The 14,158-nt window shown below is 36.2% G+C and overlaps 2 protein-coding genes and 1 long non-coding RNA gene across 3 annotated transcripts; 2 read left to right on the forward strand and 1 right to left on the reverse strand.

Annotated features, from left to right (window-relative positions):
* Window positions 1-1,491: 1,491 nt before the first annotated feature.
* LOC135644489 (uncharacterized) lies at window positions 1,492-6,143 on the reverse strand. The gene is made up of 4 exons (XR_010498488.1): window positions 5,945-6,143; window positions 5,681-5,773; window positions 2,680-2,784; window positions 1,492-1,788 (listed from the first exon to the last, which is right to left on the reverse strand). It is a non-coding gene; the product is annotated as an uncharacterized LOC135644489 (long non-coding RNA).
* Window positions 6,144-7,839: 1,696 nt separating this feature from the next.
* Window positions 7,840-9,073, forward strand: LOC135644328 (proline-rich protein 4-like). The gene is made up of 2 exons (XM_065161805.1): window positions 7,840-8,133; window positions 8,213-9,073. Exons 1-2 carry the CDS (start codon window positions 7,971-7,973, stop codon window positions 8,884-8,886), a joined length of 837 nt encoding a protein of 278 aa, XP_065017877.1. The 5' UTR covers window positions 7,840-7,970; the 3' UTR covers window positions 8,887-9,073.
* Window positions 9,074-11,477: 2,404 nt separating this feature from the next.
* LOC135645205 (non-specific lipid transfer protein GPI-anchored 1-like) lies at window positions 11,478-14,040 on the forward strand. Its single transcript, XM_065163368.1, has 3 exons — window positions 11,478-11,897; window positions 13,556-13,615; window positions 13,722-14,040. The coding sequence occupies exons 1-3, from the start codon at window positions 11,546-11,548 to the stop codon at window positions 13,844-13,846; spliced, it is 537 nt and encodes a 178-aa protein (XP_065019440.1). The 5' UTR covers window positions 11,478-11,545; the 3' UTR covers window positions 13,847-14,040.
* Window positions 14,041-14,158: the final 118 nt, after the last annotated feature.

The following is a 14,158-nucleotide window of genomic DNA, read 5'->3' on the forward strand; positions in this document are numbered from 1 at the left end:
GACGAAGACTATCGAGGAGTATATTCCTTTTTCTTTCTACACGAATTATTGAGAAAATTATTTTATTTTATTACTTTTTATTCTCCTCAAATAAATGCTCTGTCTTTCTGTTTTTCCTACATATTTGTTGTCTCCAAAATGTTGATAACAATAATAATATTATATTTTGTACTTTCATAGAAACGCTGCAATCATATTAAACGATAATATAATTGATGTAGATGTCAATTTGCATTTTTATTTCTAAACTAATAAGAATATCTATCAGAGACTAAGATTAGTTTATATTAGATTTTCAATCAATTAAAATATCTTCATAGATATGCCATAAATAATGTAACCATATTTTTTTAGAAATATTTAAATGAATGAAAAATGAAACTTTAATTGTGAAAATGATAGTGTGAACCAGCATTACAATCATAAACTTTTTATCTTGATCAAACAGGGTGTGAAGATATCTAAAAGGTAAATTACATTAAATCCAATACAAAATAAATTATTTAAATATTAAAAAATTAATTTATCTGACATAATTGTCCTGATGCATATGAATTTTTTAGAGATAAAAAAGAATACTTTTTTATTCATCAAAATATCATTAGGTAGTTCTATCCTAAGGAGTTTTTGTTTCCTATTATGAATTTTAAGCTCAGTTTTTGATGATTAGGAAAGGAAGTAAAGAAAAGATACGTGAGAGGGGTGGAGAGAGAACTAAGAGTGTTGAGTCCTAGGAAGAGTGAGCACCACCCAAAAGAGAGAGAGAGAGAGAGAGAGAGAGAGAGAGAACAAAGATCAATGGACATAAACTCTCTTAGATAAATAATTAAAACTTAAATTAACTGTATTTATAAAATCGATTTGATTTGATTTTATTTTAATCCAAAAATCATGTGATCAATTCGATTTTTTTATAATAATAATAATAATAATTAATCCAACAAGTGAATCAGACCAATTCCTGATTTTTTTTGGGGAGTCCGGCCATCTGATTCTAATAATTATGTCGTCCACCGTAGTATACGTATAAATACCATTAGAAATGGATTTGATTCGTATGGTTCTCAATTCAAACCTATTTGTGATTTGGATTGGAGTTTCAGTCAAAGAACAAGCCAATCAACAAGCAAACCCAAGTATTGATCGATCCTTGTGCTTTGAGGCTATACAAACTCTTAAAAAGAAACAAATAAAAGTTGATTAAACCTCATATAGTCTTGGATCTTAGATCATAATTCATAGAGTGAACTTGCATTTTCCTTCCTCATCACGTCTTTCAACTAAAATCCAGATTACTCGGATAGACTACATTTCTTTAGAGACTCCAAGTTAACACACTCATTATCCATATAATTCATTATTGCAGGCTATATGGATTTATGTTATGTTTATACAGTTTTATGCTAATTGTCAAATGCCTAAATCATTTTACCAACATATAACAATTCCAACCATCACGCCTCTTTAATGTTGTGCATAGCGTCTTACAAGTAAAAAAAACAACAGATACTAAGATCTCGTACGAAATTTAGACAAAAAGGAATTGCTGACAAAGATGCAGATACCGAGGTCACAGAAAGGGTTACCATTTGGAAATGACAATAAATGTCATGCCATCAAATTATGTTATAAAAATAAGAAAATTTTAATGGTAAGAAAACAGTGTATCAAATTATATAGGTAGCAGCCAATTCAATTTCACTGTATCGACCGGTATTTACCAACATGCAGATCGATATTCCAGTACGGACCGATTTCGACTTCAGGGCTTATCCACTGTAGAAAGCTCTGTAGCAATCAAATTTCTTGGGTTATCCACTGTTATTGACAGTTAAGAAAAAGACTGAGACGGGTCTGTTGGTCAGCTTAGTTTTTCTGTTGACTTAGTAGCTTTACCAACCTCTAAGAAATAGAAAAGCAATTCCACAATATTGCAGAAATTATTTGCTATGAACTGGACAGCACTAGTCTATGTGAAGTAATCTAATATCAGAACTTTGCAGTGCAATATTCCAAGCAATGAGATGACATAAGTATACACCAAAAAAGCCAAACAAGTCATCTACTGCAGCATTCTTTCTCGTGTACTAGAAAAGGTCAACTATGGAAGAACGAGTCAGGTTACACGGATGAGTAAAACCATCACATTATGATGAAGACACAAGTCATCACGAAGATCACAAGCCATGCCAAAGTAGGTGGTCTTCAAACTTTCTGAATACACCTCCATGACATGGCCGGTGCTCGACAGCACTCGATGGAATCGTGAATCTATTAAGACATGACACACATTGTTTGGAAGCTGCATTGGTCTAAGCAGAAGAATCAACTGACAAGATGATAAACTCATAAATGCAATTCATAATATTATCATCATTTTTTTAGGTAATTATAGTCTTGAGTTGGTAAGGTATGAGTTGTAGGATAAAGTTAAATAAGTAAGAGGATGAAGATCATCTAAATGGCCGAAATTTCTAGGAAATTAATTACAGTTTAGGTCAGTTGAAGGATAAAATGATCATAAATAAGTTCTTGATCAGTGGTGTTAGCATCTATTTGAGTGCATTAGCAAGAAGTTCTCCCTGACCTGATTTTTGTGACATGCTTCGCATTGATTATAGCTATAGAGACACAAAAACATGAGACTAAAATAAGAGATGATTAGAAAATTCTCAATACCTTCTCCATGTCTTGCAAAGATTGGACCATTAAGAGACTGCTTTCCTTCAGCTGTCATGCTAAGCCAACCATATCGTCTGTCAAATCTTCTTGAAGCTTTCTGTTCTATGAAAAATGACAACAAAAGGTTCAAAAGAAATTTTCTATTATTAGACAAAAATATCAATTTTAAATCTGGCTGTTAAGTGACTGGAAAAGGTACTCAAAACAAGTGAATGGGCCCCTGGCAACAAAATGACACTAGGAAAACACGAGCCTACTCTGTACCATCATCTACTACAACCAGGAAATTAACCAAGAAGTTCAAATTTTCCTACAGAAAAACCGAAACATAGACGCACCTTCCCACTCTTATCAAAGACTACAGTTGTTGAGGTATAAATTATATACAGCACTCATCGAAAAGTAATATTTGCTCAACAGAAAATTTTTTATAAGGTAATCATGTTCTCCATAATATCACAAAAGGGTAAATTGAAGGCCAAATTTAATTTTCACTCAAGATGTATAGTTCTCACTAGCATGCATGCATTGCCACAATGAAATTTATCACTCAAGATAGCAGAAACCAAAACACAACATATGTATAAACAAGCACATAATACACCTATTTTTCTCAATGCAAGTCAGTGCTCATAATTTTACTGGCATCGTCGAATCCCTGCAGCATTGTCGAATCCCTGCAGTAATTATTTTTATTTAAATTTTTAAATTTTAATTCAACTAGGAATCTTATTCTGAGTCATGCTCAGAATCAAAATTCAGAGGTAATCCATGAAACATTGTCTTAAATTTGTTTTGTGGTAATATAGATAGTAACAAGAGGAACTATATATATTTTAATTTATGACTTAAATACATATTTACTGTTTTGTTCTTGTTGTTGTATGACTTTTATATATTAATTTTTTTTTCTCTTCTCTTGTCTACTTTTCATTTCTTTATTTACCTCTCTCTCTCTCTCTCTCTCTCGGAAGCAGTGGTACTCTTCTTCTAATGACTACTCTCCTTATTCTACTTCATTTGTTTGCTTCTTTATTAAAAATAATATTGGTGGAATAAGCCAAACCTACCAGAATCAACCAAAATTGGCTGATTTCAGCCTGAAGTGTCAAGTTTAGTCAATCTCATCTTATTCTCACCCTGTCTATAAAAGTATAGCCAAGTCAAGACTCAAAACTTGAACCAGCAGCTATGTTGTATCTAGTAGACATGGCAGTGGGGGAACAAAGTGCCAAGTCCAAGCATCAGTAAGACTCCTAAATTTAGATAGACGGTGCCTCTTGGGTTAGCAAATGTGAAAGAAAGAAAAATTATCATTAAAAAAATATAAGCAAGATAGGATAAGCACATGGTCTATATGGCATACGATACCAGTGTTGGATGGCTATGGTACGTTGGGTAAAAAGAAGCTTAACATGCCAATATTACATTGGTATGATCGGTATACAGCATACTGGTACAAGGTTGACTAAAAAATGCACATTCAGTTACAACCTTAAAAAATTATGAAGGTCTAATGGGATAATATGAACATATTTGAAAAATACCTGTTTAGCAGAATTTGATAGTGAAGTGTTAGTGCAAACTAATTTATGTAGCTATATGTGGAAATTGTCAGCACAAAGGACAAAAACTAATGGATGAATTCAAATTTTTATTAGCTTAAGAAGAACCAAAAGAAAGGTGTAATATATAGTAGTTCGGCTGTCAGTAACACAAAATACCTAGAAACGATTGGTGAAATAAAAAAACATTTTGTATAACAGGAACAATGTAAGCAACTTTGCAACATTTTAGATGACATGCATTATGTTGGTGCTAAGATTTGTACAGACATAGCATGCTATAGAGCCATATCTATGCGTTCATACATCATATCATACATGGGTTGCAACATGCAAATATGCAATAAATCTTCAATCTGAAACTGAATCAATCGACATACTTCAAGGAATTTTTAGGAACTAATCCAGGTATGCCTTTGACAATAAGGGTTTGAGATCTCCCATCTAGCTTGATCTGTTGAAAACCTTAATTTTGCACCTAAGTTGAGCTTGATTTCTGTTGTAAGGTCAAAAATTGCTGTTGAATGAAGATATGAAGCTTTATGCAACTTACGCTACCTAGTTTAGCAAACTGGAGAAAATTTAAAAGAGATATTGGTATCTGGTGTTATGTTGCAAGTACAATAAAAATTTAATGCAACCTTTTCAATAATGCTCTCCCTAATGAGCTCTCTTTATGCTATCATTTGCCCTGCACGACTTTCCCTCTACTTATATTTCTGATTGATGACTTCTTCTTTCTTTTTGAAAATACTATGCTTGCTCCTTTCAGCCTCTGGATCCTATAGTGACCATCTTGGTGTACTTATTCCTGCAACTCTATGGTACAATTGATGCCTCAGTTTGCATCTCAGTATTTGCACATCTCGGTTGATAAATATACTTAAATTTCCTCTCCAATCCATGCTATATCGAAGGCACTAACTTCTTCATGAAAGGCCTACAAACAGCCTGGCATTTGACTTAGTTTTCGTATGCAGTGAAGTCCAAGAAAAAAACTTGTCAATAAAAAATCTAGAAATGTCTGCTTAGATGGTAAATATGAAGTAGAAAAGGAAGCCATTAAGAACAGCTAAATATACCTCGATGCTGCTTATGGTGGAGTCTCAACAGCTAATTGCTCTAATTGTACCCTTAGTGTGATAATATACTGCCAAAGTTAATGAATTTGGAGATTTAACCAACACAAAAAAGAAAAAAAAGATTGCTATAAGGTTGTTGAATTGTTAAACCATATGCAAATTTAAAATCTTAGGAACACCAGGAGAGAGATATTAGTTGTTATCTAGAGGTAGCCTCTTTCTAGAGAGTGATTAATATTCCTAGTGTGCAATAGGATGGCTCTAGCGTACATCTAAAAATGATGGATGAATTATCATGACAACTATAGAAGTTGGTCTGTCTGAGAACAACAGGCTGGACGAAATACTTACATGTACGAGCTTTGTTTGATTCTGTTGTCTAGGAGCAGCTTCCAACAATCTTATCAAATCGATTTCAGTCTTGCTGAGACCCATCGCGAATACCTAAGAGCAAAGAAACACATCATAAAGAAAGGGTTGGTACCAAACTATTTAACAAGAACGATGCAAAACTGAACTTTGACGAAGGAAAAGAACTTTTTTTCTCTTGAAATCCTGCATAAAATGAGGAAAATAGCATCAAGATCTCTGATCCAAGATCGACGGAACAATTACCCAATGAAGGGTTTCAAATAGCAATAGAGGAAGGCAGGCTCTCAACTGAGCAGCAGACAGATGCAACTGACAGCAACCAGAGAAGTTTTGGTGGGAGAAACCCTAAGGTCTTCGCTTAGGGTATTCTTCGCACAGTACAAAAGCAATTGGTGGAATCGCTCTCGACTGAGGTCTTCTCGCCGATGCGAGAGCAAATCCCGCAGATGTTACCTTTGATGGGACGCTTGCTCAGTCCATTTAATTTAATAATTTGATAACTTATTTATTTATCATCGTGTAAAATCATTATTTCTATAAAATTAAAGTAACATCCTTTTAGTTCCTATAATTTTGATCTTAGATTTCTTAGACTCTTATTTTTAAATCATGTCTAAAATAATATATATATTTTTTCAGAATATAACATAAGTCTTTACCGTCAAGTCTAACTTAATAAACGTTAGAGTCCATGTGACATGTTGATTCATGATAAATTATTAATATAATAATATATAATTTATTTTTTAAAAAAAATTTGAAATATTCATCAATGGCGAGAGAATGCGTCGTGAAAGCGACCATCAGCAGCAACATCACATCATTATTGCCTAGTAGGGTGTCGGAAGCACGTAGCCTCTTCCATGCTGACGACGAGCTCAAAAGTTTTCAGTATTGTCTCAGGTGGGTTTGCGTCAACGAATCCAATAGTAGGTATACAATGGTCTCCTAGCTTATCTTCCTCCACCTATGCGTCTTCGTCCTCATCACCTCTCACTTCCCCATCCCCCCATCACCCTCACCTACCGCGCCTATGATATGGTGGTCCAACTCCTCCTTACCTCTACCTTTGACTTCTCCTACCTTTGTCTCTTCGCGGGAGAGATGACTTATAAGGTATTGTAACTTATATGTATAATTTTTTAAACTTAAATTATATATATAATTATATTAATAATTTATCATGAGTTAACATATCATAAATTCCAACGTTTGTTAACTATTTAAATCAACTATTTTGATTTAAATATTATGAGTCAATATACCACATAATCATATTTTGATATAAAAAATATCAACAATAATCACTATAATATTATCAAATATTTAAATCAATCTTGATAAAATTACAATAGATCATGATAAAATTGCATCGTATTCTTAGGTTTAGTGTACGGTATCAAACCCAATCCAATTTAAGCATGAGGGGAGAAGTTAGAATGATAGTAAGATCGATCATAAGAGAAGCATATGGCTGCGAGACGTAGAAAACTTTTACGATTTCTTGCACCAAACCATTATAAGAAAAGAAATATTTAAATACTATTTTTAGAACAGTTTTGCATTTTCTTGTAAAGGTAATATACCTTAAAAAAAGAAAAAAAGAAGGAAACCAATAAGCATACTTTGAAAGCAATCTTCAATGTCTAAGCTTCGAATGCTGGTCATAACTGGTCAAACCCAAGAACCACATCAAGCCGGAGCGGCCGACGCATCACGGTCCGGTCCAAAATAGTCACCTTACCCTCCTCACGTGACAGGTGAAATGACCCCCTTTTGTACCTTCCTTTCAAACAGCTTCCCGTGAATCTTTTGGGGATCCAAAGTCGAGCATCCTCAAAAGAAAGGAGAGCAATTCCTTCAGTGGCTTGAGTCCACTAAAACACTGTGATCTCTGCCTCCCAATCTCTGAGGGAAGAGAGAAGAGAGAAGAGATAGGGGAAAGAGAAAACAAGCACAGAGAGGCAGAGAGGCAGAGAGAGAGAGACACGAGATGTTCCTGTGCTAAAGACAGCAGCTGCACGTACAATATATCTTCTGATTCAAATTCTTTATCAGCGCCCCGCAGGACGCAGAAAAGCTACTGTCAACATGTGACCCGCAGCAAGCTTCCAAATCAATCACAAGCCCCCGTGAAGCAACACCCCTCACATGTCCTTGTTTCCTTCGCTTGGCAATCCTCGGTTGGCTTCTTCGATCATATGAACCGGAGTGGTAGATCTCGAAGAACAAGAAACCTCTTGCTTTGTCCATCACACCCCCGTTCGCCATGAATCCAGCGACCCTGGTGCTCTTGATTGCGGCTCTTTGCACCGATTCCCTCTCCGCTGAAGCTCTTCCGCATCGCATTCCTCACATCACCGTGCTGGGTGCAGTCTACTGCGATACCTGCGCCTACAACAACTTCTCCAAGAACAGCTACTTCCTGCGAGGTAAAACCCGATGCCATGTCTCGTTCCCTCCTGCGTACGTCATGTGCCAGCTTCGTTCTCTTCTGGATCCCACCACCAGGTGCCGAGGTGCAGATAGACTGCAAGTTCGTCGCCAACTCCACGTCGAGAGAAGCGATGTCGATCACGGCTGACAGAACAACCGACAGATTCGGAGTGTACAAGCTGGAAATCCCCCCGGTGGACGGATTCGAGTGCCGAGAAGGGCGGGAGATCAAGTCCATGTGCCGAGCCAGCCTGAGCAAGAGCTCGTCTCGGCGCTGCGACGTCGCGGGCTTCAGGAGTTCGACTGCGCACGTCGCCGTCAAAGACAGGGAGAGCAACGTCTGCTACTTCAACCTGAACGCATTAAGCTATAGACCAGCCCGGAGAAACGTGCCGCGGTGCGGGGCTAAGGAGGCGGCCATGTCGAGTTTCGCAACTTCGTCCTTCATCTTTTGGCCGATTCTTCCACCATTTGGAATTCCTTGGCCAAGTCTCCCGTTCCCCTTCTCTCCGCTGCCGTTTCTGATCCCACCATCGCTTCCCTTCCCCTTCCCTCACATTTCGTTGCCCGATCCATCCTCTCTTCCTTTCCCCATCCCATCTTGGCTTCTTCCTTTTCTGAAGCCACCGTACTTTCCCTTCCAGTTTCCTCCCATACCTTTTCTAACTCCAACTCCAACTCCAACTCCGACTCCCCCTTATTCCTCCGGATTTCAGCCTCCAGCTCTCGTTCCATCATCAAAACCTTGACGCACCTTGTCCTCCTCAGAGAGGTGTCGCAATCCGGGAGAAACCAAGCACTAGTTAGAGACATTTTTGGAGGTTAATTAGCAGCTTCTTGACGAATTTCTTTCTACTTTTTGTATCCGAGGACAGTGTGTGAGGTAGCTGATCATTTGGGATCAGTAAATGAAGTCACTGGGTGTTGTTGAAAGAACGTCTGTGGTCTTGCGATCAGCTTTTGCTTTGCTTCTCGGTTGACACCGCCAATATCTCAACTCTCACATTAACCAAGCAAGAGACGTTAGGCAGCGGAAAGTATGTAATGAATGCTCAGTGAGAACCCCATAATGAATTAGAACTGAAAGCATAATACGACTACAAACGCATGATAAGATTTAGAACGACAATGAACTAAAATCTACAGCCGATAGACAACGATAATGAATTTACAAGCATGCTTTGTGAACTGAGAGTATAAAATACAACTCAAAAAGGATAAACAGATTACCTACTAGTGTTATGCAATGTACACGGACTTCTCATGAAGAATGAGAGGAGGTGAAGATAGATAGAAATGAGCTTTTCTAACCTTCAAGTCTGATGACCTTCCCTTTAGGCATCTGGTTGACATGGAATGCGGGATTTGATCTAATCCTTTTCCTTGCATCCAGAATGTGGTGTTAATAGAACACGGTTTAAAGGATGCGTCGTTTGGGAAACGCTTTTAAGCTTGAGAACAGAGGATGCGTGGGGAATGAGTCAGATGCTTCTTTGTTGGGCAGATGGCCCATTATTCAGCCATATGGGCCTTTAATTATCCACAGCCCATTTTAGTTTTCTCTCTTTTTATTTAATTTAAATCCTAATTCATTTAACTAATAGAAAGAAGAAGTAATAGATGTAGTTGCATTTGATGGAAAAAAAAATAAGAGAGAAGGAAAGGGAATAAGATAAGGATAATACAGAGGTTATTCTCAATCATTTAGGCATTGTTCTCATCTCAGATTAGATTAGATTTATAGTGAATTCTTACAAAGGTTATTCTCAATCATTTAGGCATTGTTCTCATCTCAGATTAGATTAGATTAGATTTATAGTGAATTCTTACTGTGATCACTTGGAAAGATTTTGGATATTGTGCACGATTATGCAATCCTTATATCCCAGTTATTCTCTTGTTACTTGAGTTTTGGATAAAGATTTGTACTTTCATTATTTTTATAGTAGATTTTCTCTGGTTTACCCTTGATTTTTACCATTGGAGGAATTTTTCACATAAATCTTGATGTCGTATTTGATTATAATTTTTATTTAATTCCGCTATATATTACGATATACTTATATTTATTCATATATATATATATATATATTTTATCTCATCACTTTTTTTTTTTTTTTTATCTCATCACCTTCCGTATTCGAATCAAACTTTAGTAGACAAATTCATGAATCTTTTATCATTCGTATATTAAGTAATCAAATTGGAGTCTTTAGTGTATCGTACCGATTCGACAAATTTGAATCGAATTAATGACGAGCAATTCGAGTTTGGGTTTCGACAGCAATGTTCCTTACTTCTCTTCCCCAATTTATCATCTGTCTATCTTACTTTTTCGTCAAAATCTGTGACATAATTAGCTGGCTTCATTTAAGGTATATTGTCGTAGACAACCCTATTAATATGATGAACAAGCATTTATCTATCTATCTATCTGTTCCAGCTCAACAAGTGTCAATGAGCATTAAAAACCACAGCATGACATGTTTTTTTTATATACTTTTGCATGACCTTTTTTTCTCACAAAAGAAAACAAATAAATACATGGCGGTGTTTATAGCCACGCCAACCATGGTTTATGGTTTTGGTTGGTAACGAAGTGCGTGTGAGTTGACAGAATATCATATTCATAAAAAATATAATCATATTTTTATCATATAAAAATTTTAATACTAAGAATTAAAATCAATTATTTGATTTTATTTTTTAATATTATATATATATATATCTTTATCTTTTGATATCATTTAGAATATATTTATTTGATCTGTAAACATATATTCGAAAGTTATCATGTAATAATTGTGTCAGGAACTGAGTTTGATGGGCTAATTAACCTATCAACTTTGTTTGGTCTAAACCATTGACCAAAATGCTTAAACTAAAATTGATAATAATATACTCATCGTATCATTATAAATCAATTTTAATCTTATCGTGGAACTAATCATCGTGTTACAAATTAGATCCAAGAGTATTGGAAAAAAAATAAAAAGTCATTTTTTATAGTTAAAATCATACTTTATAGTATTTAAAAAAATAAAAAAAATAATTATTGAGGGCTTGAGAAATTAAAAAAATTATAGGGTGATAATAATAAATAGAAGTTTTTTTATTTTTTTTATTTTTTTTTTAAAAAATAAAAATAATGATAGATAGTTATTTAGATTTTATATAAGTAAAATATGTTAATTTTTTAATCATTTAAAGGTATTTTTTTGTTTTTTTGGGGGGTATAATCTTCGTGACACTGTCTTGGCGTGTTCCCACACATCTGCCACCCGCTCGGCATTAAAAGCCTCACGCAGCGCCTCATCAATATCCCACCTCTCAAACCACCCTCCCATCTCTCTACATATCCATCTCCTCCTCACCAGTTGCTCTCTCACATTAAACGTCAGGCCCATCATGGCTGGGATCTACTCTTCCTCCCTCCTCTCCTGCCTCCTCCTCCTCCTCCTCTTGTGCAGACTTGGTCCGTCCGCCTCGGACGACTCACTGCAGGACAAGTGCGCATCGGACATCACCAAGTTGCTTCCCTGCCAGGACTACGCTAGTGGCAGCAAGGAAGAGCCAACGAGCGACTGCTGCAGCTCGGTCAAGGATATCCGCGGCTCCCAACCTGTTTGCCTCTGCTATGTCATCCAACAGACGCACTCCGGCTCCTCCGCCTTCAAATCCCTCGGCCTCAAGGTTGACAGGCTCGTGCAACTCCCCACCGCTTGCAAGCTTGCCAACTCCAGCGTCAGCGACTGCCCCAGTAAGCTACACTATACCATTTACGAATCCTGTCCGTGATATGATCTTGCTATGTATTTATTATTAGCATGATCAGTTCCTCAGAGCATGATTCCTGCCTTGTGATGATATGTTTAAGAGTATTGGAAAACCCTCAACTTATCCGAAACATATTCAAGTCGAGTGGCGAGATCTATCATCTTCTTTAGGGTTTTAGTGCTTCTGGATGCAGGTACAAGTGTAGTTCCTTTGGTTGGGACTGCTTTCAGGCTTGATCTACTTGCCCTAAATTTAACATCCGACTTCCAAATTAATCAAACTATTCCCTTTCATATAGTTCTTTATTTTCACAAATGATAAGTGGTAAAGATGGATTTTGATGCTAATGGTCTTTGGGGTGATCTCCTCTTACCAATTAATGTTAGAGTTAATCCCAATAAATTTACCAAAGGGTAATTTGACAACCTAAAAAAAGACAACAAGAACATCAAATTTACATGGTTCGATTAATTGACCTACATCCATGGGACGAAAGATGTTCCTAGATCATAAAACATAAAACTACTAAATAAAAAAAAGTCTAAAGCAAATAATTAGATTTTCTTGTGATGCATCTGACTTCAAAGCTCAGGCCCTTATTTATAGTTTAAACAGGAGATACAAAACTTGATTTTCTTGATGTGGAATTATGTGGGACTTGTCAAACTAACAATTAAGCTAAATAATATCTCCTCCTCGATTATTAGATATGATTTTGTATTGAGTTTGATAGAAAAATTTTCGAAGAAGATTCTTTATATGTAAAAATTATTAGACAAGATTTACAGTCTTCAACCTGTGATAAGTGTGTCTATTTTAGTCAATATTTTAGATAATTTGTGGTACTTGGAAAACACGAAATCAAGGAATCACACAACTATGTTGCAAAGATCTTTTAAGACTTCAGTGGAATATTATTTAGTTAACGCATCAACCGAGGATTTTGCTCATAATTAGGTTAGTTATATGTTTTTAATTTACATGGGGTTCGAAGGTGTCAGCTAGTTTAACCGATAAAAATCTTGATAGTTAGTTTATCGTAAGGTCTTATGCTCGAATCCTATCTTCACCATTTATCTGGCAAATAGCATCATACGATTGATAAAGAATTCAAGTCAAAGAACCATATGGAAATCTGAAAGGGTAACAGTAAAAGGACTTACAAACAAGGAAACACAAAATTGATTAAATGGAAACTTAATTACAAATAAGGGAACATAAGAAAGCTTCATTTACTAGTAAGTTCTGCAGTAGTGATGATATTTCCCTCATTGTTTGCATCCACACTTGGTCTTGGCCAATTCCCTCTTTACTTTATTTATAGTTCCTCCTTTTACTTGAATATCCATCAGGTATGATCTGTCCTTGTAGAACTTCATATATCACCAAAGAGATCAGATAATGGTCATGTGTATACCTTCTCATGCATTGGATGGGGTTTTCAGTAAATACTGCAATGCTAAATTCATCAAAGGAGGCATCACTAGTTGAAGATTAAGCTGTCTAGTTATTGCTGCTACCAATAATGACAACAACAGTTGTTGACATGGATGTTAATTTTGCTCCAGTCTTGCAGCATCATGTATGTTTGGTCTGCATCTTCCTTCTCACTCACTCTCTTGTGGTCCTCTTTTTTGCCAGAGCTTCTCAACTTGTCTCGGAGCTCACCGGATTACTCTATCTTCACAAACATTACGACAGGTTGGGTCTCGTAAGATCTACACACCTTTAAGGCTAATCCCAGCAGTGGCTTCAGATCAACTGCATCAACTAAACTTCCTTCTCTTTCATGTTTGTCGCATCGCAGCTAATACCACCTCCAGTGGATCCGCAGATGCGGCACCTTCAAAAGCATTCATCCACAGCATCTGCCTCTACGGAACCTTTGCGATTGGATTAGTCACAGCTACCTTCTTATCTATTTTATCTTAGCAGCTGAATCAGTTCCAATGATCTTCTTAGTCGTTCATGTTGTTGTTGTCGTCGTCATTCAGTTGTTGATGTTTCAGCCAGAGCAAAACAATCCGTATTTGTTCAGATTCGGACTTGGATTATGACTTTTAGGAAAAAAGACTCTTTGCAGCAGTTGATTATATATTCTTACAGCATATGTTTTCATGTTTCAAGTTGTGTGCAATGAATGCATGAGCATCAGAAGCTTGTTTATCTTCCTCCATGCATTTCCGACGATGTTATGAATCAAACAAGAGCAAGTTTTTGCTTCTTTCTTTGGGTTTCAATAGT

Source organism: Musa acuminata, chromosome BXJ3-8 (assembly GCF_036884655.1).
Source record: "Musa acuminata AAA Group cultivar baxijiao chromosome BXJ3-8, Cavendish_Baxijiao_AAA, whole genome shotgun sequence".
Classification (NCBI taxonomy): Eukaryota; Viridiplantae; Streptophyta; class Magnoliopsida; order Zingiberales; family Musaceae; genus Musa; species Musa acuminata.

Bases quoted from the DNA above. Each gene is read 5' to 3' on its own strand.
- LOC135644328 (XM_065161805.1), top strand. From the start codon at position 7,971: ATGAATCCAGCGACCCTGGTGCTCTTGATTGCGGCTCTTTGCACCGAT. The intron at 8,134-8,212 runs GTAAAACCCGAT...TCCCACCACCAG, and splicing joins GAACAGCTACTTCCTGCGAG to GTGCCGAGGTGCAGATAGAC.
- LOC135645205 (XM_065163368.1), top strand. From the start codon at position 11,546: ATGGCTGGGATCTACTCTTCCTCCCTCCTCTCCTGCCTCCTCCTCCTC. The intron at 11,898-13,555 runs GTAAGCTACACT...CTTTTTTGCCAG, and splicing joins CAGCGTCAGCGACTGCCCCA to AGCTTCTCAACTTGTCTCGG. The intron at 13,616-13,721 runs GTTGGGTCTCGT...GTCGCATCGCAG, and splicing joins CTTCACAAACATTACGACAG to CTAATACCACCTCCAGTGGA.